Source organism: Phaethon aethereus (genome assembly GCF_964289735.1).
Source record: "Phaethon aethereus genome assembly, contig: HAP1_SCAFFOLD_408, whole genome shotgun sequence".
NCBI lineage: Eukaryota > Metazoa > Chordata > Aves > Phaethontiformes > Phaethontidae > Phaethon > Phaethon aethereus.
The window spans coordinates 23,008-47,987 of NW_028114283.1; the positions used below are offsets into that span (position 1 = coordinate 23,008).

At 70.8% G+C, this 24,980-nt stretch overlaps 4 protein-coding genes across 4 annotated transcripts; 2 read left to right on the forward strand and 2 right to left on the reverse strand.

The window, feature by feature from the left end:
- Positions 1-528: 528 nt before the first annotated feature.
- Positions 529-1,965, forward strand: DNAJC5G (DnaJ heat shock protein family (Hsp40) member C5 gamma; the record flags this gene model as incomplete). Its single annotated transcript, XM_082015698.1, has 4 exons — positions 529-641; positions 834-1,047; positions 1,156-1,309; positions 1,883-1,965. 4 exons carry the CDS (start codon positions 529-531, stop codon positions 1,963-1,965), a joined length of 564 nt encoding a protein of 187 aa, XP_081871824.1.
- A 2,184-nt stretch (positions 1,966-4,149) lies between these two features.
- TRIM54 (tripartite motif containing 54) lies at positions 4,150-7,205 on the forward strand (the record flags this gene model as incomplete). Its single annotated transcript, XM_082015704.1, has 9 exons — positions 4,150-4,317; positions 4,565-4,737; positions 4,949-5,120; positions 5,191-5,286; positions 5,388-5,621; positions 5,936-5,958; positions 6,112-6,236; positions 6,533-6,634; positions 6,860-7,205. The coding sequence occupies 9 exons, from the start codon at positions 4,150-4,152 to the stop codon at positions 7,105-7,107; spliced, it is 1,341 nt and encodes a 446-aa protein (XP_081871830.1). The 3' UTR covers positions 7,108-7,205.
- Positions 7,206-12,346: 5,141 nt separating this feature from the next.
- UCN (urocortin) lies at positions 12,347-12,649 on the reverse strand (the record flags this gene model as incomplete). Its single annotated transcript, XM_082015699.1, has 1 exon — positions 12,347-12,649. The coding sequence occupies exon 1, from the start codon at positions 12,635-12,637 to the stop codon at positions 12,347-12,349; it is 291 nt and encodes a 96-aa protein (XP_081871825.1). The 5' UTR covers positions 12,638-12,649.
- A 3,560-nt stretch (positions 12,650-16,209) lies between these two features.
- MPV17 (mitochondrial inner membrane protein MPV17) lies at positions 16,210-24,972 on the reverse strand (the record flags this gene model as incomplete). Its single annotated transcript, XM_082015700.1, has 7 exons — positions 16,210-16,279; positions 16,356-16,408; positions 16,603-16,635; positions 18,826-18,921; positions 19,609-19,701; positions 20,330-20,445; positions 24,900-24,972. 7 exons carry the CDS (start codon positions 24,970-24,972, stop codon positions 16,210-16,212), a joined length of 534 nt encoding a protein of 177 aa, XP_081871826.1.
- Between the last annotated feature and the right edge of the window lie 8 nt (positions 24,973-24,980).

The window sequence follows — 24,980 nt, forward strand, 5'->3', positions numbered from 1 at the left end:
GGGGTGTTGCCGTGTAATGGGGGTGTCCTCGCGCGTGGGGTGTGATGGGGGTGTTGCCGTGTGATGGGGGTGTCCTCGCGCGTGGGGTGTGATGGGGGTGTTGCCGTGTGATGGGGGTGTCCTCGCGCGTGGGGTGTGATGGGGGTGTTGCCATGTAATGGGGGTGTCCTCGCGCGTGGGGTGTGATGGGGATGTCCTCGCGCGTGGGGTGTGATGGGGGTGTTGCCGTGTGATGGGGGTGTCCTCGCGCGTGGGGGCTGTGATGGAGTTGTTACTGTGTGATGGGGGTGTCCTCGTGCCCGGGAGTACGTGGGGGGTGCCGCCGCGGACCGGGGGTGCCGTGCCGTGCCGTGCTGTGCGGCCGGGGGAGGCCGCGGCGCGGCCGCGGGTCCGCGCCTGCGCAGAGCGGCGGTGGGCGCAGGCGGAAGCGGCGGCGGGCGCGGGGCAGGGCCGGGCCGGGGCGGTCGGTGCCGCCGTCCCCCGCCGTTCCCCGCCGTTCCCTTCCGCCGGCCGCGGGGCGCGGGCGCCATGGCGGAGCCCGGGCGGCCGCAGCGGAAGCTGTCCCGGGTCGGGGAGAGCCTCTACCGCGTCCTGGGCCTGCAGAAGGGCAGCTCCCCCGAGGAGATCAAGAAGGCCTACCGGTACGGCGGGGCGCGGGCCGGGGAAGCGGGCCGGGGCCGCGGGCCGGGGCCGCGGCGGGTCGGGGCGGGCCGGGGGGCCGTCCCGGGCCCGTCCCGGACCGAGGCGGCCCGGGGGGCGAGGCCGGGGGCCGGGGCTGAGGCGGTAACGGGCTGGGGGGCCGGCCCGGGCCGCCCTCCCGCCGTGCCCCGCAGCAAGCTGGCGCTGAAGTACCACCCGGACAAGAACCCCGACGACCCGGCGGCGGCCGAGCGCTTCAAGGAGATCAACAGCGCCCACGCCACGCTGAGCGACGAGGACAAGCGCCGCCTCTACGACCAGTACGGCTCCCTGGGGCTCTACGTGGCCGAGCAGTTTGGCGACGATGCCGTCAAGCACTACTTCCTCATGTCCAAGTGGTGGTTCCAGGTGAGCCCGGCCCTGCCGGGGCTGCCGGGCACGGGGTTGCGCGATGGCGGCTGGGCCGCTGGTGGGGCTCGGGTGGTCTCACGGGGGCTGCCATCTCCTCCCCTGCAGGCCTTGGCGCTCTGCTGCGGCGCTCTCACCTGCTGCTGCTGCTGCTGTTGCTGCTTCTTCTGCTGCGGGACGTGCTGCCCGCCAAAGGAGGATGAGTCCTACAAGTACGTCGACCCCAAGGACTTGGAGGCGCAGATGTGTGCGGAGGACAGCGGTGAGTTGGGCTGTTTGCGTCTGTCTCGAGCCCCAGCGGCTGAGAGCACCCGGCTTTGTGTGGGGCTCCCCCGGCTCATCTCGCGTGGGAGTTGGAGCTCTGGTTTGAGGCTCGGGTCTGACTTAGCTCCATCTCTTGCTTAATAGCCAGCCCTCGGTGATTTCTGTCCAGACCAGGGCTGGTGGTGGCAGTGGAGGGAAGCACCACACAGGCCACGGAGGTGCCTTCTCCTTCCTCGTTTTATCCTAGGCAATGGCTCCCTGAAGCCCCTGCAGGGGCTAGCAGCTGAGAGATGCTTGGGCCCATGTCCTCCCGGGGACAGAGTATGGGGGGAGCAGCCGACCCCAGGCTGGCTTCGTTCCCTGGGCACTGGCCATACTGGTGGCCGCGGGGACTGCCATTGGGTCACTTCTGCAGGTTTCTGTGGGGCGGGGGGCACGGCTGTGCGCTGGCTAGAGGTTTAGGAGCCTTGGTCTGTGGGACGCTTCCTGGGGGTGTTGGGATGTCCCAGGTACCTGTGCGTTGGCACCAGAGACGGGGCCGAGCCGCTGATCTGCAGCTCTTCTCTCCCAGATCTGCAGACACCTGTTGTGGCGCAGCCCCCGCCTGCCAGCACGGAGCCCTTGCCGGCTGTCAGCACCAGGACCGATGCCTGAGGCTGGCGTCGGTCCCGCCGGCTCCCCCAGGACTCCAGACAGGGATCCTCCTTTGGGACTGTCACTTTCTGGGACCCCGGTCATGCCACCCGGGGTGGCTCTCCAGCCTCGTGGTGGCTAGAATCTCAGGTTAATTTGGCCAGCATCAACGCAGAGGCTCTTCTGCCCCTGCTCAGGCTCCAGGGCAATGCCCGTCTCCCAGCACTGGTGGTGGAGGTGGCCTGGAGCCCGCGCTGCTGGGCCCCATCCCCAGTGCCTCACTGGCTGCTGTGCCCCTGCCTGGCCCCGGGCACTGGCAGCCGGCCCAAGCGGCTGCAGGCAGAGACCTCTCCAGGCCAGACTCCGTAGCTTACAAGAAGTAGCCGAGCGTGTCCGAGACCGTTAGCACTGTAACCTCTGGGGCTGGGCTGAGCCCGCTATCCACCCTCACAGGGACCCTCCTGATGGGTGCTGGGTGCCAAATGCTGCTCGTGGGGTTGGGGTGCTGCCTTCTTGTACCCACTTTGTCTCTGCCCTGCCCCAGCCCCAGGGCACTGGCTGCGCCCCACACTCGCTGCTGCTGGCAGGCTCCCTGCAGGGCTGGGCCCAGTACAGGCACTTTCCTTGGGTTTGTATAGGTTTTATGGGCACCATTAAAGGACGACGGGAGGGCAGCACGTTTCTTTGTGGTCTCTGTCTTGTCAGGGGCTGCCTGAACACTCTGCAGCGGAATGTGGCTCTGCCGGGCCCTGCCCTGTGCTGGAGGGGCTGTGGGTCTCACAGTGGGGTGGGCTGAGCAGGGTGGAGTAGGCAGGTTGTGGCCCAAGCGCTGCTCGGGGAGGTGCTTTCTCACAGGGGTGAGCATCACTCGTGTCCTGTCACCTTTGTGGAACAGCTCTGTGTCCCCTAGCCAGCGCTGGCTCCCACAGGACTGTGCTTTTCCACCTCCTGGCCAGGCACCCTGGTCCACTGAGGTGTCTGCAGGGACTGTCCCCACTCCTCCCACCGCTGACATGCTGCACGGCGCCATCCTCGTCTCCCTGCGGCCCGGTGGGAGATGGCCACTCTGGGCAGCAGCAGCAGTGCAGCTCCCCTGGTCCGGGCGCTCTTGCCACAGCGTGTGCCAGGGGTCTGGGTGCTCTTGCCACAGCGTGTGTGAGCTGATGGTCGGTGCGTGGGTCCTGCCATGCTGCCCTGGAGCCCTGCTCCCCCCTTGGGCAGAGCTGCCCGCTGCCCGGCCAGGTTGCCCACCCTGCCCTGCTCTCTCGGGAGCTGTGGCCCTGCTGTGGGGCAGGGCTGGATGGGGCTGCCCCATCCCAGGGGGAGAGGGGCAAGGGGGACACAGCGAGCCCTTGGCCCTTCCCTCCCACTCCCCCCACCAGCAGCCTCTGCCTGCAGCTGCACGGGCTCTGTCTCACCCCCTAAATATAGCTGGAGTGTCAGGGCGAGCAGCGGGACGGGGGTGTTCCTGGCATGGGCCCTCCTGGGCGCCCTTCCACGCTGTTCAGGGGCGCTGGCCCTGGGCAGGGTCTGCAGGGCCTGGGGCACCTCAGCCTGTGCCTGGCCCCACAGCCTGCAGGGGAGAGCATGCACCCCCCCAGCAAGAGCCCAGCAGCTCTGCGCTCCCCAGGCCCTGCTCCCTGCCCGGTGCTGTGCACCCCGCTTCAGCCTGCCCCAGCCACCCGGGGCCCGGCAGGATGGGACCCAGCCCCTCATCCTCCCTGGGCAGGAGGCGCCCGGGGAGCAGTGCTGCTCGCCGCCGGGGAGTGGGGCTCTGCCCAGGCCGAGGGCTCAGGGCTGGGGTGGGACAGGCACGGCGGGGTCTGCCCGGGGGGTGGTGTGTGGCTTGGCCTCCGCTGCCCCGGCTGCCTCCCCGAGGCCGCCCGGGCTGCCGATCAGCTAGTCCCGGGTGGGCCAGGCGTTCCGGAGGGCCAGCCGGTCCCGGGGGGCCAGCCGGTCTCGCGGCTCAGCCGGGCCGGGCGCGGGGCCGGGCGCGCCGGTGGGGCCCCGCCGCGGCGCCGTGACTCAGTGTCACCCGACGCCGCCGACAGCTGCGGCGGCCCCGGCGGGGCGGGGGCGGCTAAAATTAGCACCGGGCGCAGCGGGGCCGGGGCCGGGGCAGAGCGGGCACCGGGCGGCCGGGGCCGGAGCGGGAGCGGGGCCGTGGTGGGCAGAGCCGGGCCGGGCCGGGCCGGGACCGCGGCAATGAACTTCGCGGTGGGGCTGAAGCCGCTGCTGGCGGAGGCGCGGAGCATGGAGAGCCTGGAGAAGCAGCTCATCTGCCCCATCTGCCTGGAGATGTTCACCAAGCCCGTGGTCATCCTGCCCTGCCAGCACAACCTCTGCCGCAAGTGCGCCAACGACGTCTTCCAGGTGCGCCCGGGACGGGCCCCGGCCGGCGGCGGGGGCTGCCCGGGCCCCGGGCCGAGCGGCCGGGCCGCCCTCGGGGCCGCTCCCGCTCCAGCGGGGACGGCCCGACTGCGTTGGTGGGCGTGGGGCCGCGTCCGGGGCCGCGTCCGTGCCCGCGTCCGTGCCCGTGCCCGCGCGGGGTCTCGCTCCCAGCGGCGGGGGCTGCCGGGGGGCTGCGGGGGTGCCGCGGCCCTGACTCGCCGCCCCCCAGGCCTCCAACCCGCTGTGGCAGTCCCGGGGCTCCAGCGCGGTGCCGTCGGGCGGCCGGTTCCGGTGCCCCTCGTGCCGCCACGAGGTGGTGCTGGACCGGCACGGGGTGTACGGGCTGCAGCGGAACCTGCTGGTGGAGAACATCATCGACATCTACAAGCAGGAGTCGGCCAGGTGCGGGGAGCCCGCGGGGCGCTGGGGACCCCACGGGGGAGCGAGCCCCGCGTGGGTGAAAGGGAGCCCGCGAGGGGGGGCTGCAGGCACAGGGGCTGGGGGCGGGAGCCCAGCCAGAGGGAGGGGGGTAGCGGGGCCCACGCGGGGCCGCGGGTGTCCCTGGGGGCCGGGGCCCACCAGTGGGCAGCGGTGCCCGGCCCCCCACCCGCAGGCCCCTGCACGCCAAGGCCGAGCAGCACCTCATGTGCGAGGAGCACGAGGACGAGCGGATCAACATCTACTGCCTGCGCTGCGAGGCGCCCACCTGCTCCCTCTGCAAGGTCTTCGGGGCGCACAAGGACTGCGAGGTCGCGCCGCTGCCCGCCGTCTACCAGCGCCAGAAGGTGGGGGGCCTGCGGGGGGCGGGGGGCTGCCCGCGCAGCCAGCCCTCACGCCCGTCCCCTCCCCTCTCAGAGCGAGCTCAGCGACGGCATCGCCATGCTGGTGGCGGGGAACGACCGCATCCAGGCCATCATCACGCAGATGGAGGAGATCTGCCGCACCATCGAGGTGGGGGCGGGGGGGACCCGGGTACCGTGCACAGCCCCGGGGCCGTGCCGGTGGCGGGGACACGCGGGGCCGGGGTGGCCCCTGAGCCCGGCGCTCCGCAGGAGAACGGCCGGCGGCAGAAGCAGCACCTGGGGCTGCGCTTCGACTCGCTGTACAGCATCCTGGAGGAGCGGAAGAAGGAGCTGCTGCAGAGCATCGCGCGGGAGCAGGAGGCGAAGGTGCAGCGCGTGCGGGGCCTCATCCGCCAGTACGGCGACCACCTGGAGGCCTCCTCCAAGCTGGTGGAGTCGGCCATCCAGGCCATGGAGGAGCCCCAGATGGCCGTGTACCTGCAGGTCAGTGCCGGTGGGGTCAGGACTCTCCGGGGGGCTGGGCCTGTCCCCAGGCTGTGCTGGGGAACTGGGGGAGGTGGGGGGCAGTTCCCTCCAGGGGGTCCGGAGCTGCCCCAGGGTTGTGTAGTGGGGCCACCGGTCCCTCTGGGGGCTGGGGCTGCCCTGCAGGCTGCAGGCGGAGGGCGGGTGCTTTGGTCGATCTGGGGCTGTCCCGGGGACGTGCTGGGGTGAGGCTGTGGCGGGGGTGACGTCTGGCTCCCGAGGTCTCAGGTCCCATTGCTGCAGGGAGACACTGACCCCCTCGCTTTCCTCTACAGCACTCCAAGGAGCTCCTGAAAAAGTGAGTGGTACCCGGGGGCAGAGGGCTGGGGGCACGGGGGGCAGCGGCAGGGTGGGGGGCAGAGGGCTGGGGGCACAGGGCCAGAGGGCTGGGGGTGCGGTGGCCCCCTGGGTGCTGGACCCTGGCAGCTCCCGGGGGTCTGCCTGCCTGCAGGATCACGGACATGTCCAAGGTGTCGATGAGCAGCCGCCCCGAGCCTGGCTACGAGAACATGGACCACTTCTCTATCAACGTGGACTATGTGGCCGAGATGCTGAGGACCATTGAGTTCCAGACAGGTGCTGGCTCCAGGACAAGCGATGCCGTGCCTGGGGGGGCGCGTGGGGCTGCCCGGCGCGCCCAGCCCTCGGGCAGGCAGGGCCCCCGCCACATGCCCTGCACGGGGATGGGTCCCCTCGTGCACAGGAATGGGGATGTGTGGCCCCTCAGCCGCTGCCTGGGGACCCTGTGGGGTCCGGCCCTGTGCCCCCTCTGGCTCGTGGCCTGCTGCACCATTCCCCCTCTGCAGGGTGTCCCCGGGCTGCCCACACCGTGGGGAGGGAGGACCCCGGCTGACCCACCCCCTGCCCCACAGAGCCGCTGGGCGAGGACGAGGCGGACGGACCCGGGGACGGCAGTGAAGCCGCAGCAGACGAGGACCGGCTGGACAGCCTGGAGGTGCCCGAAGCCATGGACGGTGAGTCCTCGCCATGCCGTGCCGTGCCTGGCTGCTGCGCTTGGCCCCGGGGCTGCAGGGGCAGTTGAGGGCAGTGGGGCCTGGGGGCTCAGGCTGCCGTGCCCGTGGAGGGGGCCATGCCGTGCCGTGCTGTGTGGCTGTGCCGTGGCCCGCATGTGGCTGCGCAGGTCCTGCAGCGTGTCGGGCATCCCTGGCTCCAGCTTGTCATTTGCTTTTCCGCTGCAGATGTGGGGCCGAGGCAGAAGCCAGCGAGCTCCCCCCATGGTGAGACCCTCACCAGGACTGAGGCCAGGGGGGAAGGGGACGGGGCCAGGCCACGGGGTGCCGTGGGACAGAGGAGGCACCTCCTGGGGACAGATGGGGATGGGGACACAGACGTGGGGGTGTCACACCTCGGGGCCCCCAGGCCCTCCCTCTCTCCCTGCCTGCAGGTGTCAGGGTGGGGGTCCCGGGGCCCCGCCGCGTGGTGCTGAGGCCACTTCCCCGCACAGGTCAGCACTGAGCCAGCGCCGCGGGCAGCGTCGGCACTCACCGGCTCGTCGCTGTCCCTGGCAGCCCTCGGCAAGCCCCAGCGCTGCCGCTGTAATTCCCCAGACGCCGGAGCTGCCCCTCTCTGACATTAAAGCATGTGTGAGGACGTCACCTCCGGTGTGGCATGTGGGCCAGGGTGGGCACGGGCGCTGCCCCCGCCACAGCTCTGTACCTGCTCCACGGGGTCCAGCCCCGGCGCAGCCCCTGCCCCACCGAGCTGAGCCCCAGCCCCACCACCACAGCGGTGCCCCCGGGCCTCCTCGTGAGGGGCTGCATCCCCGGGGAGCCCCGGCACAGCTCGGCTCCGGCAGCCCAGGGCAGGACTGCGGCTGGGAGCTTCACACCTCGGTCCCCGACGAGTGGGGCTCTGCCCCCCTGCCTGCAGCCCCTGCCGGGGGGCGAGGATCTGCGCCTGGCCCCCCCAGCCCCGCCAGCCCCCCCGCTGGGCTGGACGCCGTCTTGGCAGCACTGTCACCCGGGCGTGCCGAACAAACAGTGCTGGGATGAGCCGGCTGAGTACACAGCCGGGAGCGCCGCCATCGGCGCCGTGTCGGGGCCTGCGCCCCCGGGGGGGCCGCGGCAGCGCTGGCTGAGTCACCCGCCTCGTCCCGGGCCGCCGTGGCGTCACGGCTGATGCAGCAGATGATGCACATGGCGAGGGGCTCCTCGTGGGGCCGAGGCTGGGGCTGGGCGGGTCCCCTGGGGATGGGGCACCAGGGGGGTGTCCCCAGCTGCCCCCCCCACCGCTGCCGGGGGCAGCAAGGGCTGGCTGCTGGGGCCCCCGGTGCCCGGCAGACCGGGGCACCCCACAGGCGACCCAGGGGCCACCAAGCTGGCCAGGGGCTGGGGTGCAGGCGTGGGGGAAGCGAAACGCTGGCGTGTGGCAGGTCCCGGTGACCCGGGGCTGGGCCAGGGGCTGGGTCCCAGCAGGGGGGCCGGGAATGCCCTAGCAGCAGCGGAGACCCCGGTGCCCGGGGCTGTGCCGGCATGACCCTGCCCCTGCTGACGGCTGGTTCCCGGCCCACTTCGGGTCCCTGGGAGCAAACAGGCGGGGACACCCGGCCGGGCAGGGCACGCAGTGGGGACAGGAGCCAGGCTTGTGCAGCCGGGGAGAGGAGACCCCTCAACTGCCTCCTGGGGTGCGGGGAGCTGGAGCCAGACCCCCTGCGGCACAGGGAGAGGGCAGGAGCTGGTGACACAAGCTGGGACAAAGGAAATTCCCATCGGATACCAGGAAAAACTCCTCCCGAGAGCACAGCAACCCTTAACACGGGGCTGGGGAGGCCAGAGCGGCTCCGGGCCCCTCAGCGTGGACCCTGCTTGGGGCAGGGGGGTGGGCAAGGGGGACTGATGCTGAAGCTGAGCCGGCCGGGAGACATGGCACCACACGCCCCGCCACGGGACATGGCCCACAGGGCACAGCTCCCTCCTCACGGCCCGTGCTGACCGCGCTCCCACTGTGGGCTCCAGCTGCTCTGCCCGCCCAGGCTGGGCTTCGCCTTCGTCCTTGCAAGGTCCCCGCCGGCCCCTTCCCGCAGCCGGGCTCGGCCCCGCTGGTGGCAGCTCTGTCCTTAAGCAGATTTGGTGTTAACTGCAAACCTGAGCGAGGGACCCCGGCGCGGTGCCCTGCGGCACTCCCTGCCCGCCGGCCCCCGGAAGAGCGCGGCTCCCTGAGACGCCCGCTGCGCCCGCCGCTTGCCTGCCCGTGTCCACTCGCCAGCCCCCTCATCGCGGCGCGGGCACGCGCGCCCGGCCCTGGGCGAGGGTGGGCGAAGGGACGTCGCCGCTCTCGGCGGAGGCGTTGACCCCGCAGCCCAGCCTGGCAGCTCCCGGTCACCGCCTGCTCCTTCCCATGCCAGAAACACGCCCCGGGAGGGCTCGCGTCGTCCCTGGGGACCAAGGTGAGGCTGGGAGGCCTCTCCATCCCTGCACCGGCCATCGGGGCATTCGGGGATGTGGCATTTGCCTTTCTCCACCCCTCAGGGGCGTCCCCCTGTTCCCATCACCTTCAGAGATGACAGAGAGGGGGCTCACAAGGACCTCAGCAGCCCCTGGGCACCTTCGGCTGCCTCGCGTGGGGGCTGATGTGTGTCCCAAGAGCCCCATCTTGGTTCTTCTCTAATTTGCATAGTTTTCTTCCTTGAGCCCCTCTCCGGGTGCTTGTCACCAGACTTTGCCTTCCCCAGCTCCAGCCAGTCCCTTGAGCAGCCCCCAACCGTGCGGGGTGGGGTGGACGCTGTCCTTGACCTTGCGCGCCCCAGTCCCGGCTGGTCTCTGGCAGCCTGACACCCTCCCTGCTCACCCAGGCAAGGTTTTTAAATTCCTCCTTTGTTGTCTGCCCCCCACAGTGTGTTTGTGCCTTTGGGCCCCTCACGACAAGAAGGACGTTGAGGTGCTGGAGCGTGTCCAGAGAAGGGCAATGGAGCTGGGGAGGGGTCTGGAGCACAAGTCTGATGAGCAGCGGCTGAGGGAACTGGGGGTGTTCAGTCTGGAGAAGAGGAGGCTGAGGGGAGCCCTCATCGCTCTCTGCAACTGCCTGAAAGGGGGTTGTGGTGAGGTGGGTGCTGGTCTCTTCTCCCAAGTAACCAGCGGCAGGATGAGAGGAAATGGCCTCAAGTTGCGCCAGGGGAGATTTAGACTGGATATTGGGAAGAATTTCTTCACTGAGAGAGTGGTCAAGCACTGGCACAGGCTGCCCAGGGAGGTGGTGGAGTCACCATCCCTGGAGGTGTTCAAAAAACGTGTGGACGTGGCACTTCAGGACATGGTTCAGTGGGCGTGGGGGTGTTGGGTTGATGGTTGGACTTGATGATCTTAGAGGTCTTTTCCAACCTTAATGATTCTGTGATTGTCCCCACGCTGGATCTCCACCATGGGTTCCCAGCATCTCCAGACCAACTCCCTGGTACATCCGTGTCTCTCCTGGGTCCCTGCAGGCTGCTCCACTGCGCATCCCTGTGGGCACCGACCAGGGAGCCTGCGAGTGTGCTGAGAGGGACTGCTCTGCTCTGGGGGCACCATCTGGAGCTGGACCCGTTCAGGAACGTGAAGGGCAACAGCAACAAAATACACTCTGTCATGACACCGAGCTGGAGAGGCGGTAGCAACGTGACCTCCCGGCGGAGGTGGCCGACAGCACCGTGGGCTGTGGGGGGACGAGCACTGGATCTGGGGGAGGCAGGGACCCTCCCCTCCACGTAGCATGGGGAGGTCGTGGGTGCAGAGCCCTGACCAGGTCGGGACTTCGCAGTGCAAGGAGGACGTGAGCTCTGGATCCAGGGACGGGCCACAGCAGTGCTGAAGGGACTGGAGCATCTGCTGCGCGAGAGGCTGGGACGGCTCAGCCTGGAGCAGAGCAGGATCAGGGGGACTGAATCCACGTGTATACCTGCCTGATGGGAGCGGAGGAAGATGGAGCCAGGCTCTTCCCAGTGGCGCCCAGTAACAGGACCAGAGGCAATGAGTGTAAACTGGACCACAGGAGATTCCACTGAAACTTTTTTTCAAAGTTTTTTTTTTCTTTTCTCAAAAAAAGCCCCTTTTTTTATGGTGAGGCTGATCAAAGAGGTTGCGTGGAACAGGCTGCACAGAGAGGTTGTGGCCCCTCCAGCTGGGAAGGTACCCACGGGCTTGGTGAGGGGCGAAAGGCCTCTGGGGCTCCCCTAGTCCCAGCCCCGGCTCAGGCAGGCTCATCCGGCACGGCTTGTCCAGGTCTGTGTCTGGTCTGGTCTTGAGTATCTTCAGGGAGGGAGATGCTCGGGGGAGCCTGTTCCAGTACGGTCTTCCGTTCCAGTACAGTCTTCCAGTTCCAGGTTTCTCAGGTCCAGATGGAATTTCCTCTTTCAAAGCCTGGATGAATTCAGCCTTGAGCAACGAGCGTGGGAGATCTCCTGAGGCCCCTTCCACCCTCAGCCATGCTGGTGTCCTGTGACCACGCTTGAGCGTGTCCTCAAAGGCCTCCTGGCTTTCCTCAGCTCCTTCGTCCTTTGGAGCTGCCTCCTGCCAAAGCCCACCTACCAGCTCGCTGAAGGTGGCTCACCTGAAGTCTGGGGGCTGCACCCTGCTGCCCGCCGTCCCGCCTGCGCCCTGCGTGCTGACCTCCACTGCTGTCACAGCCCCCGGCGCCCTCCAGAGCCCTCCTCCTCCTCCAGTCCTGCCGCGCTGCCCTTCCGGCGGGGACCAGGGAGGTTATCGCAGAAGAGTTTGGGGGACGGGACCGTTAGAGGCCATCTAGTCCCACCCCTGCAGTGAGCAGGGACATCTTCACCCAGAGCAGGTTGAAGGCCCCTGTGAGAAGCAGGGCCCCCCATGAGGAGGCTGAACTGTCTGAGGAAGGCTTCATCCATGTACTCCTCTTCATCGGGGGTCTGAAATACACCCCACTACAGTGTCCCCCTCCCTGCCCTCTGCTCCCGTCCTGACCCGCCAGCACTCAGCAGCACCGTGTGTCCCACAGAGGAGCCCCCCAGGCCCCACTGCTCCTGCACGGGGTGGCCATGCCCCTCCTGAAGGGCCTGTATCCGTCCCCTCCAGTCCTATGAGCCGTCCCATGCTGCTGCAGTGCTCTGAGAGCAGCTCGGGGGGCTTGTCACACACGGTTGCTCAGGTTCCCGGCTGCCCACACGTGGGTGCGGCACCTCTTTGCCCCGCTCCTTGGTGGCGAGGGACCTGCTGTCCCCATCACTCTGTGCCCTTCGCTTCCCACTGCAGCCGCAGCTGCCTGGCCTCAGGCTGGGAGCTCCTTCCCCACAGAGACCACGGCACATCCCCCCCGGGATATGTGCAGCCCCGACCCCAGGCCCGGTGTGCGCGGTGCTGCCCACCCAGCTGCTCCCACATGGCCCCGTCCCCCGATCCCAGCGTGCCTGTCCCTCCAGTCCCAGTGAGCCCGTCCCCCGTTCCCGGTGTGCCTGTCCCCTCGGCCCCACGCAGCCCCGGATGCCCCCCTGCCCCGCACTCACTCACGCCTCGGTTTTCCACCATGTTTTATTACAAAATTGGTGCGGGCCCGTGCCGGGGCCGGTACCGCGCCCACTTGCCCCAGCGCCGAGGATGAGACGGGCACAGCCTGGTGCCGGTCCCGGTGCCGGTGGTTTGCCGGTGCGGCGCCAAGTGGCCACGGCGTGGGGGCCGAGGAGGCGGCCGGACGCCGGCGCGGCCCCGGGGGGCCCGGGACGGCGCTCAGCGCCCCACGGCGTCGAGGATGAGGCGGTTGCTGTCGGCGCGGGCGCGCTGGCTCTGGGCGCGGGCGAGCAGCAGGAGGTGCCGCAGGAGGTGGAAGGTGAGGTCGATGGAGAGCGGCGGCTCGTCCCGCCGCGCCCGCCACGGCTCCGGGGCCGGCGGCGCCAGCGGCGGCCAGAGCGGGCGGCTCCGCGCCTCGGGCCCGGCCGCCGGGACGGAGCCGTCGGGGCGGGCGGCGGCGGGCGGCGGGCGGGCGAGCAGCAGCAGGAGAGTGAGCAGCGCCCGCCGCATCCTCGGCTCCGTCCGCACCTGCGGGGCCGGCGGGGGGCTCAGCGCGACGGGGAGAGACCGGGGAGCCGGGGGCGGCTCCGGGGACCGGGGACGGGGGGGACCGAGTGGAAACGCGTACTGGCAGCGGGAGGGGCACCGACACACCGCGGGGCCGTCCCGGGTGCGGTGCCCCCCTCCGGGGCCGCCCGCCCGCACGCGCCGCGCCCTCCCCGGCCCCCTGCCCCGGAGTCTGCCCGGTGCGCTGCCCCGTCCCGTCCCGTACCGGTGCGCTGTGCGCTGTGCCCTGTGCCCTGCCGGTGCGCGGGCGGCGGAGCGGAGCGCGGTCCGTCCCGCGGGAGCTGAGCCGGCGGCGCGGCCGGTGGTTATATAGGTCCGGGAGCTCGGGCTGACGTCAGCGCCGGGCACGCAGCGACCGGCGGGGGGGCGGGGGCGGGAGGGGCACCGGGACGGCGACGACGGCGAACGGGGCACCCGGCAAGCGGGAGAGAGCGCCGGGGCGGCGGCGCAGTGGGGCAGGCCCCGCTCTCCCCCGGTCTCGGCGGCCGCGACCCCCGTTCGGCGCCGGGTCCACCCCCCGCCGCTGCCCGCACCCCCCCGCCCCCGAGCCCGGTCCCCGGGCGCCGCCGCTGTCCGCGGTGCTGAAGGACCGGGACGCGCCGCGAGAGCGCGCGCAGGGCCCCGGGGCCGGCCCGAGCCCCGTGCGCCGGTGAGCTGCGCCGGGCCCGCGTGGGACCCTCCGGGTGGTCCGGGCCCCGCGGCCGCCTCGAGCAGCGGCGGCGTGGGCAGGCACCGGCTGCGGCGGCGGGGCTGTCTGGGGCGGGGGGAAACCCCGGCTCCCGGCGCCCACTGGCACAGGACGGGCACGGGTGGGGCACACACGACCTGGCTGTGGCGGGGCCTGGAGGCACCGTGCCCCGGGCAGAGCTCGCGGTGCCGGGGTCAAACTGCCGCGTGCGCCGGGGCCGGTGCCGCAGAGAGCCCCGAGCAGCGGCAAGGCACCACCAGCCAAATTCCGTGACTCATAGAGCGAAGGCACCGGAGCCGGCAGTGCTGTGCTGCATGCAGGATGTTCCAGCCCGGGGCACCGGCCGCTGTTGCCAAAAGGTGAGGTAGCTGCTGGTGCACCGCACCACTGCCCGCAGACCCCCCGGCTGCACTGCGGCCCTGCCTGGCAGCCCCCACGCCTCTGCCCGCAGGCAGAGGGGAATCGAGCTGATGCTCGGCACCGGGGCTGGTGCTGGTGCTGAGATGGGCCCAGAGCGGGCTCTTTCCACGGTGCCAGCGTTAGGCTGAGCCTGGGGACAGAGGCTCAGCCCAGCCCCTCGCACATCGCGTCCCGCACCGGGCTGCACAGGGGTGTTGGGGCACAGCCCTGCCCGCAGCGAGGCAGCACACGGTGCCGTGCACCCGTGACATGGATCCGGCGTGAAGGCTGGCACCCGGCACCACTTCCCTGTGGCTCTAGGGCAGAGCCCTCGGCAGGGGCTGGGCTCAATCCCCTGCAGCTCTGGCAGCCCCCGCGCCGCGGGGCTGCCTGCTCCCGGGGACAAGTGCCTGGCTCTCAGCTCGCCCGCTGCCGACACACCAGGGCCCTCTGCACCCCCGGACGCAGCTGTGAGAGGCTCAGCACATCGGGGCTGCAAACTCCTGCCATCTCCATCCTCTGATGAGCAGCACCTACCTCGTGGGCTGGGGAGAGCCCAGGCCGAACTGCACAGTGCCCAAGGCCAGGCTGGGCCCAGCCCCCCGAAGCCCCGGAGACATCCAGGCACAGCCCCATCACATGGCCCCAGCCCCACAGCCGCCTGCCGCTCTGCGGTGCTGCCGGGTGGCTGCGGCCGCAGCCCCTTCCCGTCCCTCAGGCGCTGAGGGCCGGGCAGCTGGGCAGGCTCTGGGGCTCCATCCCCGTCAGGGTGCACCGGGGTTCCTGCACAGGTTTCGGCTCCCATCTGCCTGGAACTGCACCCACACCCGGGGACAGAGCGGGGCCAGCCCCTGCCTGGCTGGCACAAGCCAGCCGCAGGGTGCATGAGGGCAGCATGGAGCAGGCTCTCTGCAGGCTGGGAGGAAGAGTTCATCCCCCTCAGAGAGTGCCACGACACCGGCAGTTCGACAGAGCCCGGCCTGGCGCTGCCGGTGCGTGGCGATGGCTCCATCCAGCTGCTCGGGGCTGCAGCGGTGCAGCCGAGGGGGCCGGGGCTCTGATTAACCACTGTGGTCCCGCCAGCTCTGCTCTGGAGACATGGGTCAGGACGTGCTGGGCAGGGCGCTGCGTGAGCCGGATCACGTCTACGCGCTGCCCGTGCAGGACGGGCCTGGATGGACATCTCCACGAGGCAGCAGCGCAGGCAGGTGGCAGCGTCTGGGACTCCTCGCAGGCAGGACAGGCAGGTTCTTCTTGGACAAGGCACAGGTAGATGCGGCCCCGTCACAGCCCCAGCCCTCACCCAGATCCTTCCTGCATCCTCTCCTTTGATGCACAGCCCTGCACTGAGATGCCACAAGCCCCGGGAGGATCCTGCACACAGCGCCTGTGCCCGCTGGGCGCAGCTCGCCCTGTCCCACTGCCCAGCAGTGGCAGTACCATCGCAACTCATGAGACAGCCACAGTGGGACCTGGGGACCCCTAAGCCGCCACCCACCCTCTGCCAGACCCCCCTCCCCTCACAGAGGCAGCTGGGGTAGCCCACCCCCAGCAACCCGCACTGCTCAGCACTGTGGTGTCCCAGCCCCACACCATGCCGGCACCTTGGCCATGCACTCGGCTCCTCGGGGAATGGGCAGAGAGCGGAGCCGTCACTCTGCCCCTGCCCCAAGGCCCCCCGTGCCTGCCTGCCAGCTGGGACCCCAGCTCTGCGTCCCCACCCCATGGAGGGGACAGGAGGGCTGCCGGCAGCTCCACAAGCACAGGAACGAGCATCCTGAAACCGCTCCTGCTGTGGGACGGAGGGCCACGAGCTCGAGCGTCGCAGGACTCAAGAGGGAAAAACGCCATTTATTGGGTGCTCCAACTGCCTGCCGCAGAGCTACGGGGGAACCAGTTTTCAGGGGCAGCGCACCCGAACTGCAGGTGTGGGGCAGGCAGCACCGACCCCAGCTCCGTGTGGGGCAGTGCCCAACCCATGGCAGCGCCAGGCTGGGGCCGGCACTGGCACCTGCCGCTCTGGCTCCTTGGGGCACCGCTGGGGAAGGACAGACCAGCGCCGCAGCAGGAGCACCCCATGTGTGGGGCCACAGGCCGGGTAGAGGAAGGAGCATGGGGGGAGAAGCATGTCGAGGGGCAGGGCTGCCCCGCGGCACGGCAGGCTGCCGGACCCAGAGCAGCCCCAGCCGTCGGCCTGTCTCGGGACAGACCCGGCGCCATCTTCTCCTCCGCGTGCCCCCGTGAGCAGTAGGGGCCGTAGCTGCAGGCGATGCCGTCCCCCGAGGAGAGGGCAGGTGGGGTGCTGCCAGCACCCTGCCGACCCCGTCCCCACCTGCAGCCACGGGCGCCCGGTCCGAGGGCTCCAGAGATGGGGCAGAGTGAGGCAGCAGGCAGGCCGGGGGGGCAGGGAGGGGACACGGCTTCCCCCTCACACCCGATTTGCTTTCCAGGAGAGGTAGCAGTTCCAGACGATGGCAACGCACTGGACGACGGCCAGCCTGGGGACAGAGGGGACAGGGTCCACAGCCCCGGGCTCCCGGAACCGGGGAGCCGTGGCCACGGCTGCGTTACTACCTGTGCTTCAGGGGCATGAAGTAGAAGTTTGCGATTTGCACCGGTGGCCAGATCTGGGCAGAGAAGGAGACAGTGGTGAAGGGGCCCCGCCGGCACTCCCACCCTGTGCCCACCTCTGCCCAGGCATTCCGGGCATCCAGCTGAGCCCACGGCAGCCCCTGAGGCGGGGGGCAGGGACAGGGGTGCGGGTGAGCCCAGCTCGGCCGCCCCAGGCCGGGGGCACAGCCGGCGTGGCACCAGCACTTACGCAGTAGTTGGTCAGCAGGGCGTCCCCGTAGTCCTGGGGGAGAAGGGAGGCTGTGAGCACGCAGCACGGCCCCGCTGCGCCCAGCCACCACGGGCACCCAGCCCTGCCACGCAGCCGGCCACGGCCACGGCCACGGCACGGGCGGCCGCTTGCACGCGCGTGGGGAGACCCCGGGTGCCGCAGGCGGAGGCTGGGGCTGCCAAGGGTGGCCGGCTCCAGCGGCAGGGCCCACAGCTGGCACCCGCAGGGATGGCGCAGGAGTGTCTCCATGACCCGAGGTGGAGGCAGGCTGGGCAGCAGGTGGCGGCTGGCAGCATGCATACGGCCACCGTCCCCTGCTGCGATCCCCCGACTCCATGCCCACTCTGGCCGGGCACGGCGCAGATCCCCTCTGCACCCGCAGCCCCTGCCTGCCGGCACCCTTCCCAGAGCTGTGGCCACGTGGAGTGAGCGTGTGGTGGCAGGGACAGGGCGGCCACAATTGCCCCGTCCCCCCCAAGAGTCCTTCCTGCCGCCTATGTGGTCCTCAGTGCCACAGCCGGGCCACCACACGCCGCCCTGCTCCAGCGAGCCTGGGAGGAGAGCAGGGGCAGGCGTGGGGCAGGCACTGAGCTGGGGCAGAGCAGGCAAGGCAGGGCCGTCGGCTCCTCACCTTGGCACAAGCTGTGAGCCCCCGTCCTGCCCCGCGTCTCCCGAGCCCTCTCCCAGGCGCCGTGGGGCAGGGATGGAGAGGGGCACCGAGCCAGGGCAGCACCCTGGGAGCCTGAGGGGCTGCCCTGTCCTCACGCCGCACTGGCGGCCATGCCGCAGCCCTGCCCCACGGCAGCAGGACAAGTCCCTCGTCCAGCCTGGCCGTGACTCAGCCGGGAGCCCGGCTTCCCGGTGCTGGCCGGCAGCCCAGGACGGGGAGAGCGGGCGCAGGGGTGATGGATGCTCTGCTGACGCTTCCTCTGCATGGGGAGAGAGGGATGCGCCCCAAGCCAGAGGTGAAGATGGCTGCCAGCCGCCGCTGCCCGGCCCCCAGCCCAGCCCCCTCCCAGGGCAGAGCACCAGCCAGGAGCCACGGCTGGCGGCGATCACCCACCAGGCGCTGTGAGCCCACCGTGCTCAGGCCCCAGCGGGTCTCCCTGGGGGAGGCGAGGCAAGATCCACGCCATTGACCTGGCCGAGACGCAGCCGGGGCGGATGGGAGCGCCGCCTGCGCCAGGACCAGCGGATGTGCGTCTCGGGGGCCTCTCAAAGCACCTCGCGGCCTGGCTGCTGCTCTTGCAAAGCCAGGAGAAAGAAGAGGTAGCTCAGTGCCCCCCCCGGATTTTCTCTGGGGGTCCAGGGCAGGCCTGAGGGCAGGAAAGGTCTGCCGGTGCGCACCTGCAGCCCACTGGCGGCTGGCTGGCGGGTGCACCCAGGAACGAGCTCTGGGTGATGGCACCCCAGGCAGAGCTCCGGCCCGGGGCAGCGGCTCACAGCCCGGCTGGGGCAACAGCCCCAGCTCACAGCCCGGGGGCGGAGGGCCCGGCTGGGCCAGGGCCCTTCGCGTGCAGCCCCAGCGGCCGTCGGCACGCGAGCATCGGTGCTGCGCACCCCGCGGGCAGCCACGCGACCACCCCCGGTGTGCCTCATCCCTGCCGGGTGGTCACCCGCTCCCCAGTGACTCACCCTCTGGACACGCTGACTCAGCTTTCGCCCTGGTTTCCAGCAATCGCTGCTAACGGGAGCCATCTCAGTAATGGCTCTGGAGACGCAGCCAGGAGGGGGGCCGGACGGCACGCAGGGAGCCGGCTGGCTACCGGCACCCGGCTGCCCTGGCCCAGGCGGGACCCCAGAGAGCCATGCCGCAGGGAGCAGCCCTGACACCAGCGCCCAGAGGACTGGCAGCACCAGGCAGCCAATGGCACCCGGCGCCGAGCGTGGCAGGACTGGCCCCACGCACCCCCAGACCCCGGCCAGGCAGAGAGCTGCTCCGCAGCGGGGCAGACACTTCCCCACCCTGGCTGTGGGGCGCCCGCAGAGCTGGCTCTCTGCTTGGGGTCCCGGGACACAACGGAGCTGCGGGCTGCGCTACGAGGATGGGAGTGTGATGGCAGAGCTGGGGGCACAGAGTCAGCACTGGGAGGGGGCCGCGCCGGGGCACGGGCATCAGCGCCAACGGGAGCAGCCGGCAGCACTGGCGCTCCACGAGGAGCTGCCAACGGCCCCACGCCGCGCTGGGGAAGCAGCACGTACCTGCTGGATCTTGGACCAGTTCTCCTCCAGTGACAGACCGTTCATTGCCCCCGTGATGGCGAGGAAGCAGGCAAGGAAACACGGCGCAAAGCCCCCCTGCAAGAGAGGAGTGGGGGCCCAGTGCCGGGGAGCCTGCAGCGCTTGGAGCTGGGCCCACAGCTCGGGGCAACAGGAGGGCACGGGGGGGACAGGCCCAGCTTGCCCGATGCCCTGGGGCTACTCCTCCTGCCGCTCCCCGGCACAGAGCCGCCCGGAGGGGTGGGCACCACCGTGGGGCCTCCGGAAGGGTCCAACACCAGCCCAAGGATGGCCCCTCTGCAGCCCTGTCCTCCCCAGCCCTCCGCCGCATCGGGGCTGGCCCTGACCTCAGGAGGAGGGCAGGAGCCAGGGCAGCACTGGGGTCCCCGTCCCCGGGACCCCCACGCCGCAGTGGGGACAGCGCTGCCCAGCCTCCCATGCTCCGCTTCAGAGAAGGGAGATGGCGGCTCTCAACAGCCTTAGGGCAGCTGCAGCAGCGGCGAAGCGTGGCTTGCCGCAGCTCCCTGCGCGCAGCCGGCTGGCCTGGCACGCTCCGCGCGGGTGCTGCGGGGCTGAGCTGCCCGGTGCCGCAGCCCAGCTGCTCCATGGGGCGGGTCCAGGGCACCATCCCCGCTCAGCACCCGCCGCCCCAAGCCGGGGCTCTCGCAGCGGGATGGAAACCTGCCTGCGGGCGCGTGGCTGCTCCTACCGCCCCGTCCTGCCGCACCGGCCCCGCGCAGGCACCCTCGCCCCTGTGGCACTGACCTGGTCCAGGACCATCTTCTTCACAGCCGTGACTTTCGTGGTCCCTGGGATGAGCTGATCCAGGATCTTGTACCAGCCGCCCACGACGGGGCCCTGCAGGAGGCCGGGGGGGGGGGGGGCAGCATCCTGCTCTCCCGGGCCACAGAGCCTGGGGCCTGTCCTGCCGCCCCTCCCGGGCTGGGCCGCTCCCTTGCTGGGCCCCACAGTGCCGTGGGGCAGCCCCCCGCACAGGGTGGATGCGGGGATGCCCGCAGCCCCCCTGCCTCTCCTAGAGCACCTGCACCGGGGCAGCACCAGCACCGGGCAGCCGGGGGCCCGCTCCCGTGCCCCGGCTGTGCCAGTGCCGCCCAGCACCCTCCCTGCCTGAGCCCGTGCAGGGTGCCAGGCCCACCCCCCCCGAGCACAGGAGGCCGGTAGCTCAGGATCCGGCCCCGCCGCGCAGAGCGGAGCAAAGCGCGTTTGCACCCTCGGGCGCGGAGTCACCCTCCTGCCACGTGGAACCTCCCCAGGGGCCGGCAGCAGGGACGGGACGGGTGCCCGGGCTGCGGGGAGAGGCTGCCGACCCCGTCCCGCCCCGTGGCGCAGCTGGGTGGAGGGACAGGGCGCTCCTCTGTGGGGAGAATCGGCTCGCCCCGCCGAAACAGCCCTCGGGCCCACCCCGCCGCGCGTGTGCCGCGAGGACGGGGCAGGCCCCGGGCGCCCACCGTGCGCCGGCGCTCACCACAAAGCAGAAGCCGATCGCCACCATCTTCATGGTCCGGGGGCCGTGGTGCCCGCGCAGCCCCCGCCGCTCCACCAGCTGCTGCGCGATCACGTCGCCAGCTCCCATGAGGGCCCCTGCGAGCGGCACAGCGCGCTCAGGTGGCCCGGCATGCCAGGGCCGGGCGAGACCCCGCGCGCTCCTGCCTCTGCCCACCCGCAGCCCCGAGCCTGCTCTGGCCCTGCTGCGTCCATCCTGGCACGGCCTGTGCCAAACCTGCCCGCACCCGCCCTGCGGCACGGGCCCTCCCGCAGTGGCCAAGCGTCTCTGGCTGAAATGGTGCCCGGCTGCGCCATTGCCCCATGTCCCCGACACGGGGCTGGTCTGTCACCCAGGACCCGCGGTGCCCGGGGATTTTGGGGCACAGCCCACCCAGCTGCTGCCTGCGCTGCCGGCTGCCTGCTGCGCCCTCTCCCAAGTCCAGGCCTTGCACTCCCCAAAACCTCTCCCCAGGCACTGCGCCAACTCTGCCGACTACGATCCCCTTCCTTGGAAAGCCGCTCTCCGCCTGTGCCGCTCCTGCCCGGCAGCACCGCCGCTGCTGGCAGCCAGGACAGGCAGGCAAGGCTCACCGGGCGCCGGGGCTGGCCCCAGCTCCGCGCCGCTGCGCGGCGGCTGGCACGGCTCCGTGCCTTGTTTCCATATCAGTGTGAGGGACCTTCTGCTGTGCGCGTCGCCTGCGGGGTGCCGCTCAGCTGGGCCTTTGGCAGCCCCCGCTCCATCCCACACCCTTGACCTCTTCGACGCAACTCGGCTGGCCCGGCGCTGCCTCCCCCGGCCTTCGCGGGCTCCCTGCTTACTCCCCCTGCTCCCCCCAGGATGGTTCCCAGGCAGGTCTCCAGCCCCGCTGCGATTCTGCTCTGTTCTTGGAAGCCCTGAACCCAGGAAGCCCTCGTCTCGGGGAGCAGCAGCCCCAGCACCCCCCTCCTCCCAGCAGCCCCAACCACGCTGCTGGCTCAGGGCCAGCCCTGCCTGGAGGGTCTCCATGAGCGGTTCCTTGTGGACGAGGGGTAGCAGAGCCCCGGGTGCATCCCCAGCAGCACCCGGCCCCCACTCCCTCCCTCCCGGCCATCGGTCTCTCTGCGACAGCCCCCAGCAGTGCCGCAGGGAGCAGGCGTCAGCCGAAGGGCCGCAGACCTCAGGCTGCAGCAGGGGAACACGCCTGCGGGCTCTGGCCCTCGCCAGCATGCCCGAGCGGAGAGGCGTGGGCCCGGCTCCCCGGCTCCTCACCCCAGCCACGCGGACCGGGGCCTCAGCGTGGCCGCTGGGAGCCCGCAGACAGGGGCTGGACCCGGCCCAGCATGGCTGCGATGGCCGGCGGAGCCTGGAGGCGGCCCAGGAGGCTGGGCAGGAGCCGGGGCCTCAGCCAAGGCCAGCCGGGATGGACGTGCCCCGGCAGGGCTGGCAGTGCCGGCGTGGTCTCTGCAGCCCCTCGGAGCCGCCGCGCTCCTGGCAGCGTCTCCTGCCACCACATCACTGGCTCCATCTCCCACCCCAGACCAACACCCCCGGGCCCCGAGGGCCACCACACCCCTCCACGACGGCAGCGCGCCCTGCCAGCCCGCGGCAGCGCAGGGGCAAGCGGCAGGCGAGGGACCCCAGGCCAGCACAGCAGAAGCGCCAGCTGCCTGCTGGCTGCCTGCTGCCCACGGGCAGCCCTCCCACTAGGCACAGGCAGGCTCCCCCCACATGCCCGTCATTGAGAAAGTGCAGCCGGCACCGCCAGCGTTACTCATTCAGTGCCGAGGGCTCTGGGCGCGGTGCCCAGCAGTGACGAAGCAGCGCCGGGGCTGCTGGGGGGCACAGGCCTGTCTGCACACCCCTGCCCGGGAGCGCAGCCGGATCGATTCCCTCGCACTTGACTTCGCTTGCCCTGGCTGGCACCAGCGCCGCTCGCTCCGCTGCAGCTCCTGTGCCGGGCTGCAGCCCCCCAGCTGTGTCCCACACCTCGAACACAGGAGCCAGCCCCGGCTGCCCCCGCAGCTCTGCCAGGCCCTGCCGCCGCCGCCGCGTCCTGCCCCGGCCTGGGAAGAGCCAACACGCATGGCAGCACCGCACCTTCACGGGAGCACTGGCCACAGCCGGTGAGAAGGGCGAGGGCTCCCAGCTTGCAGCCGCCTGAGCCGCAGGGAGGCACTTTCTTGCCTGCTCGGTGTGGAGCGGTGCCGCGGGCAGGCAGGAGGCAGCAGGCAGCGCGCAGCCCCTGGCCAGGCCCAGCCCAGGAGCCGGGGGGTGCCTGGCCGATCCTGCAAGCTGCTGCTCCCGCAGCCACAGGACTTTGAAACGGACCCAAGCCTAAGTAGGCCACACCGTCTGCATCCCCCGCGGGCCTCACCGGCTGGCAGCTGGAGGCTACATCGCCACCACGGGAGCACGGGGCTGTTCTCCGCAGGCGGGGACAGCGAGGTCACTGCTGCGGGCACGTGCTGCTGCCCGCTGTGCCCAGGTCCTGCTGGCATCCTGGCTGCTGGGATACAGGAGGCAAAGCCCTGCCTGACCCCGCAGCGCTCGCTGCCAGGCAGGACAGCGATTCGGCCAGCGAGCGCGGCTGGACACACCAGGTGCAGCCAACTGCCAGCAAACCTCCCTGGCCCGGCCCCAGCTGGCGGTTCTGCTCTGCCCAGGGCAAAGGCAGCACCGGGAGCTCCGTGAGCAGCGAGCAAAGGCAGGGTTAGAGGCTGGGATCTGCCCAGCCCTCCCCGCAGCCACCCAGCATGGTGCCCGGCGAGGCCTGCCTCCACCCCACAGACCATGGCATAGCCAGCAGCAAGGGGCCGAGCCCAACCTCGGGTGGGGCGATTACTTGCTGAAGCTACAAGGAAAGCAGAAAAGCTTGGCCTCCAGCAGCGCTGTCCCTCCGCCGGAGCAATGGCCACGCTCCCAACATTGCAACCTCACATTGGGGCACCCACTCCAGGCAGGGAGACATCCAAGCCTGAAGGCAGAGCCTCTTCTTGGCGGTAGGAACCGCAATCAGTGCTGGGCTGACCACCCAGAGGGGCCGCGCCAGGCGGCTGCACACCCATGGTCACGGCCCTGCGCCCCTGGGAGCTGCCAAGTCCCCGAGGAACTAGAGGACTGCACCTCAGCACCGTAGGGCCAGCTCCAACGTGAAGAAGCAACAGGCAGAACTGGAGTCCAGAGCCAGCCCGGGGCTGCGGCTGCACCAAGCCTGCTACAGCAGCGGGCAGGGGCTGCCGGGGAGCGCGATGGCTGGTCCTGGGCCTCTCTCCAGGAACCAAGGAAGGCGATGCGCAGCTCAGCCGTGCACGGTGCAGCAGGTGCCAGGCAATAGATTCCATCAAATCAGATAAAAATAACAGCAGGAACAGCGAGGTGGCCTGGCAGGAGCCCAGCAGCCTGGCAGGCAGGGCAACGTGCCACCATCCCCAGGGGCAGCAGGGAGAAGGGCCAACGACTCCACCCTGAGCTGAGCTCCCTGCACTGGCTCCCCAGCACAGCAGGGCACCCTCAGAGCCGTCATGCTTTTCCAGCGTGCTGGGCTGGTTACTTGTGGGCAGCAGTGGGGGAGCGGTGGGGTGGTGGCAAGGAAGGCTGCAAGCAGGGGGTGCAGAGAGGAGCATGCAGGGACCCCCTTCCTGGCCAGCTCACACCACACCCACCCCCGCACAGCTCCGTGTGCAGGCAGGACAGGCTTTCCCACCACCAGCCTCAGCCACACAGGGGTGGGGTGGGCAGCAGGGAGGCAGAGCTGCCTGTTGCTCAGGCCTGCGAGCCCTGGGCCCGCACAGGCAGGAGCATTCCCACCTACAGCAGCTGCCCGCGCAGGGAGAGCAGCCTTGGGGCATGCAGACATGCCCGCCAGCGCTGGGGCAGATTTATGGCACCTCCCAGGCCCGCAAACAGCAACATTGGTTGGGAGATTAAATCATCCGTGCAGGGCCCCAGCAGCCTTTCAGGGGACAGGGCGGCTCCACCGGCAGCACCTCTGCACTTGACTCAAGCCAAGGCCTTCGCCGCTGCAGCCCAGCTGGGGGAGGCTCAGTCCCATGCTGCACTGGCTGAGGCGGGGGGGCTCAGCCCACCGAATGCCCCAGTGCCACATCCCAGCAGCCATCCTTGCCCGGGGGAGCAGGGCTCCCGGAACAGCCTCCAGCCAGGGTTTTGGGGCGAGTCCCCTGAGCGCTGGGAGGTCGCTCTGGGGCTGTGCCTCCCTACAGCCCCCGTTGGCCCTCCTGGCTCCGGCACAGGCCCCCCGACGTGGATCTCCTGCGCCCGCCCATGGGGCTCACGGTGCACCCTCGCTTCCCGCCCGGCCCGAGGAACAGCAGCACCTCCTCCCCCCGAGGCTGGACCCTCCCCCCAGGGCTGCTGCCCGGCTGCCCACCGTGGGCGACGGTGCCCATGGCAGCAGAGCAAGGTAGGGGGGCTGTGTCGGGGGGTGAGGGGGGGCTGTGTCAGGGGGGGAGGGGGGCGTTATATGGGGCAGGAGGGAGAGCTGTGCACCGCGGGGGGGGACAGGCCCCGGCGCGGCAGGCCCGGCGCCGGGGGGCGGGGGTCCGGCCCTTACCGGCGGTGAGCGCGTGCGCCGCCCACGGCCGCCGCGCCAGCAGCCGCCCGCAGCCTCTCCGCAGCGCCGCCATGGCCCGCC